This window comes from Camelina sativa, chromosome 6 (assembly GCF_000633955.1).
Source record: "Camelina sativa cultivar DH55 chromosome 6, Cs, whole genome shotgun sequence".
Lineage (NCBI taxonomy): Eukaryota > Viridiplantae > Streptophyta > Magnoliopsida > Brassicales > Brassicaceae > Camelina > Camelina sativa.
This window is the reverse complement of record NC_025690.1, coordinates 554,535-560,541: the sequence shown is the minus strand read 5'-3', so window position 1 is coordinate 560,541 and position 6,007 is coordinate 554,535. Positions and strand designations below refer to the sequence as shown.

Here is a 6,007-nt window from a genome sequence, read left to right as displayed (position 1 = left end):
CAAAGTCAAATTATATGTCCACTCAAAATTAAATTATTATTATAATAATTTCATATTAATGACCTCATTAGTGGATATCATTTGTATCAAAAACATAGCTACATACTTGTATATTTATTTATTTATATAGAAAAACAGTGAAAATGAAAAAAAAATCGAAGGTTATAAGAAAAAGTTAAAGAGATAATAATAGAGAGTCACACATGTTTCATATTCCCGCCTGCGAAGTCCATTTTAGGTATAAAAGAGCCACAGTTATTGTTGACTCTGTGGACTTTTGATTTTTCCCTTATTTTATTTTTACTATTTAACAAAAATTGCTATTTGTTTTCCTTTTTTAATTTATTATTCCTCACAAAACATGATATACAATTAATTGATACATTCCTAATATCGTTTATTTTATTTTATTTCATTTGCCTTGTTCTACTATTTATTCACACACTACACAATCTTCTCTTCTCTTCTTCTTTTTGCTTTTCGCCTTCTTCTTCTTCCCCAAGAACCCTAAATACATTTTCTGATTTTTTTTGATGATTTTGATCAGAAAAATTTGAAATCTGCTCATCTGATCGATCAAAGGAACTCGGTTTCTCATAGCCAAATGAATCTGGTACAATCTTTTTTTTTTATACTATAGTCTCTGATATTTTTCATGTGTATGTGTATCCCCTGTTTTTAATTTGTTCATATCAGTTTTATCATAAAATTCAAATAACTTTAATAATTTCTGCAGTTTGTGTTTTTTTTTTATATATAAAATTGGAAAAATATCCATTAGATTAAAGTTTTTGGTTTCAACCAAAATTTATAAGAAACAAGAAAATTTCAGAAGAATTTATCCTTTTTATATACAAATTTATGATTTCTACATAGAACACATATATGAATTTCATTATTAATTTCGATATAAAGAGTCAAACTTCTGCAGATTCATAATCTTTCAAAAAAGTAATTTTAGTTTTAAAAAAAGTAATTCAAAAATTTCTTCATTTCCTACATAAAACCTACAAATAAAAGTCAATAAAGTTTCAAATTTCTACAGATTTTTTTTTTCTGGATTATAATGAGGAATTCATCATAAATCTCTATTAATTTTTTTGCAAGTATAAATTTTAATAATCATTAATGATTGTTGTAGGGTGAGAAGAGAAGAAGTGATGAAGATTGGATTGACACACTACTGAACTCAGAGTTCTTTGGGATATGTATGAATCATAAGTATCTTAGAAAGAACGAGAAGAATGTGTTTTGCATTGACTGTAATGTCGAAATCTGTAGACATTGTTGTAGTACAGAAGCTGCTCATGTCCTCCATCGTCGTCTTCAGATCTGCAAATACGTTTATCAAGATGTTCTTCGTCTCCTCGATATCCAACAATACTTCGACTGTTCCGAGATTCAGGTTTTTTTTTTTTTTTTTTTCATTTATTTATTTAAGAAATCATTTTCAATAAAATAAATCATTTGATGCCAGCTGAGTCTTTAATTCTTGTTTTAGAGTCCATAAATTCCAAATTAATTTGATAAATATTTTGCTTTTCTTGTTTTGGTTTATGGCATTGAATGGCAATAATTTTTTTTGTATGGGAAAAGACATATAAAATAAATGGAGAAAAGGCAATACATTTGAATTCAAGGCCACAAGCAAAAGATGCAAGACCTTCTACAAAATCCAAGAATGGAGCATCATGTGTGACTTGTAAAAGATATATTCAAGATCGTCCTAATCGATTTTGCTCTATCTCCTGCAAGGTAAATTATGTTTTTTTTTTTTAAAGTTTATATTCCCCCAAAATATTTGGTTGTTACCTATATTATATTTCTCTAATTTTTTATTATTATACATTGGAACTGTTATCTATGAAAGGTAAACAATGTTTTACAGTAGTCTTGAAATACTAGAAAAAGTTAGCCTTTAGTAGATGAAGGAGTCATACATTGTTGACATAACATATAGGAGAACTATGCATGATTTGATTTGTACACATCTTCACCAGTACTACATTTTTATATATGTAGTCATTTATTTCAAGTTGGAAGATGCTAAATGTTTTATTTTAATATACATATATATAATATATATATGTTTGAAATAATTTTATGGACACTTTTAAACTGTTTTGACACGTAACCTACATTAACAAGTATCATTTATTAGTAAAATTAGTTTTGAATTTTATCTATTAGTATGTGAGTTGTAACAAACGTCAAGCACGCTTTAAAACGTTACATTTGGCATTATATCGTTTGAAATCGCATACAGGAATTTTTGTTTTTGTTTTGAGTTTAGAGCATGCTCTAATACTTTTTTTTTTGTTATTGCAGATTTCATCTCCTTCAAAAAAGCACAAATTCTGTTTTTCTCCAAGACTGGAACAAGGTGTTAAGGAGAAGGAAAACTCTAATCAAGAAGGAAGCTTAGAAGAAAAAAAATCGTGCACATCATCGTCCCTCACTGATGTTTCCGAAGATTCTGAAGTTTTATTGAGTAATTTTTCATTGAGACCACACATGAGAATACTCAAGAGAAAAGGAATTTCTCGAAGATCTCCTCTCTATTGACTTTTTTCTTTTCTTTTAATGGATTTTTTTTCATGAAAACTATATACATTATGTGTATTTTGTATTTGAATATCGGGTATCAATATTATGTTTAAAAGCTATTAAGTTTTAAAGAGAAAAAAATAGTGATGTTGTGACCAGAAAAAATGAAAAATAATAATAATAGTGATGTGTAATGGCAGGGGCGGATCCAGAAACAAATTTGATCGTGGGGCATAAATTATTTAATATTTAATATATTAAATTTATATTATATAATATTAAATAAATATAACTTTCTATTTTCTTATATATTTAAAAATTATTTTATTTAGTTTAAAAATATATTCAATTGCACATTATATATATTTAAAAGAAAATTATATCTAAACATATATTATATAAGGATTTTGTGCAGTATATTAACCTTTTACATCACCATTTCTTGCAACTTTATTCTTTAACTCTAAAAAAGGTAAAAAAAATTCGAGAAATCAGATATAATACACAATATAATCTTTCGTAATCACGGTAAAATTTGTAAAATATTGATAAATAGTATATCAAAACGAAGGTCTAACGATGAAGAGTTCAAATCTACATTTAAAATATTAAAAACTAATATATATGATTGCAGAAATGTTTAGAAGTTATATTATGTATTATTTTTGAATTCATATGATTAATTTTTGTACAATTAAAATGATTTATTTAAATAGAGTTCAACTATATATATATTAGATAAATTAAATATATAAATGTATTAAACTAATTAACTAGTTTTCCAATACTTTTTTAATTTAAATGTAAGTATAATTTAGAGTAGAAAAAAATATTAACATGTAAGTAGACATTACAAAAAGAAAATTGGTTGTAGGAAAGTCAAGAATCGAACTCCTCACCAAAGAAGATGCATGGGGCACCTAGATAACAATTAAGCTGTGTAACTAAATTAACCAAGTGTATTAGATAATTTTTAACAAGTAGCATGGAGCAAAGATCCGCCCCTGTGTAATGGTGTATGAGTGATTTATTTTATTATTCATCATGGAGAAAGAGAGATATGGGCCCAAAAAGTTTAGGTGTTCATGAGATTGTGTTGATTCACTGGAACCCACAAATTTAACTAACATAAAATAAGAAAAAGTGAATATTATATGCAATATTCTTAACACTTTTTGGGGGGATAAATTGATAGATACAGGTTCTGATGACAAATATGTATGCTGGAATCCATTCCTCGTAGAGACTCTTGAGTCATACAATTTTCTACGGATTTGTCATTTATAGTACCAACATAAAAACTATGAAAGTTGCACATAATAGTTCTTCCGATACACATTCACAAAATAAAACAGATTTTGATGCACCATCAAATACCCAAGACACATTTTTACGACCGTTTTAACTTGTCTTAATGTCCACATCGCCTACTATGTATATACATAATAGTCAGCCATCATCCACAACCAGTCAACCATCGTCCACAAAAGTGGTACATACGTATATTGACTATCATTTACAAATAACTGAGCACGATGAAATTTGGAAACTCTTAGCGCATAATCATTATTTTGTTCCAATATATAGAAAAATATCACCGCAAAATAATAAAACCAAAAAATCTAACATCTCCAAAAATTGGGCTATCTTATTTGAAGTGTTCAACGATTTTGATGGCGCAAACTTATAAACTACCCAAATCACATAAAATTTGGATATTTTTGCAAGATTAATGAATATTTTTATATACATATATTTAAGAGTCCTTTTTATTTGTTTGGTAGGAAAACGATTTAAGAGTCGTAGTCGTGTCTATCAAATAGATAAAAGAATGTATTTACAAATTCATTGGTGGTATATGCAAGCTTACGAAGATGTATAACAAATGGGTCTACGGCAACTTGTTGTTATATATATATATATTTGTTATATGATTATATTAGACAACTTTGTTTCTAAATTAAAATAGTATTACCCATCATTATCATTTCTTCTCTTTATTATAATATATACTAGTAATGTTAATAATTCATTACTAAAGAGATATACAGAACCGATTGACAAAAAGAAGAAGCGCGGAAGCATAATATATATCACGATTGTGATACATAATATTGATTTAACTCAAATATTTTTTGGCATGCTATAATTTATAAAATATCTGAAATTTAAGGGCAACATAACAAAAAGAAATTACAAAACTTAAACTCTACTAAATAGATAGATGAAATTTTATATATACTGTAAGTTGAAATTTGAATATATATACTAGTTTCATTTTGTGAAACTCCTAAAAGTTTATTGAATTATAAATTTTCTTATGTCAGTTAGAAATAACAAAAAAATTTAGAAAACAAATAAAGAAACCAAAAAAAAAAAATTTGACCACCTGGGGCTCACTAGTCAACAACATGGCGCGTTTATTGGGGCCAAAGACCTTTGTCGCGATCTTTGTCTCGAACAAAATTAAGACTAAACGAAATCAAAACTACAACAATATTCTAAACCAACTCAACAAAATAAAAATCTTTAATTAGGGATTAAATCATATAGCATTCCTCGTCTTATGGCTGGATCACTGTTATTGATAATTATTGAATCGCATTTATTTAAATAAAAATATAAAAATCAATGATAGAAAAAGAAGAATGATGGCCATAATGTTTTTGGCAGCAAAATCCACTTTCGAAAATCAGAATATCAAAATAGAAGTAAAAGTAATGCAAAAAAAAACAATTAAATGGGTATGATTATGGCAGACAAAAAGTAAAGAATAAAAGAGGAATGTTGTGAGCCAATTGAAGAGGATATGACAGATTTAAACTGAAGAAGGAGACGAGAGATTTGAGCAGTAGAGAATAATGCATGTGCTTCTTTAATCTCAATCTTATGCATGTTCCACATGTCATGTAATCACACATCTCTCTAAAATTTTCTCACTATTCTAACGAAGGCGGATCCAAAACAAATTTCATCCGAGACACAAAATTAAATAATTCTAAATAATTTCGTATTAGAGCTAAATAAAACGCTCAATAAAATGTTACTATACGTGTGTATAAGCCGTCGTCCTAAATTGGTGGTTAGCAATGTTAAATGTCAAAAGAATAATATATAAAATAGTGGTTAACAAAGGTTATAACTAGTGTTTTCTCATAACGTTTAGAATTCTAGTCGTAGATTACGTAAATTAATAGAGAGATAAGCTATCTACCGTGAGCGTAGTTCATGATGTACGAAAATAGTTTCAATCGTTGTCAAGATCTCTTTTAAATGATAGACAGTCGTCGTGAACTCAAAGTCTTGCAGTTGCGATCAACTGTCCAGAGTTGTTTATACATATATGTCTTTGGAAAATTAATGTCATATTGTTTTATAATTGTTTTTGAACATACATTTAACATAATGGATCTCTACACAGTTCTTTGAACCATTGCGTGTAGAACGAGTGAGCCAGTCA

At 27.5% G+C, this 6,007-nt stretch overlaps 1 protein-coding gene across 1 annotated transcript; it reads left to right on the top strand.

The window, feature by feature from the left end:
• On the top strand, positions 402-2,666 carry LOC104789942. The gene is made up of 4 exons (XM_010515607.2): positions 402-613; positions 1,142-1,405; positions 1,597-1,755; positions 2,329-2,666. The coding sequence occupies exons 1-4, from the start codon at positions 605-607 to the stop codon at positions 2,563-2,565; spliced, it is 669 nt and encodes a 222-aa protein (XP_010513909.1). The 5' UTR covers positions 402-604; the 3' UTR covers positions 2,566-2,666.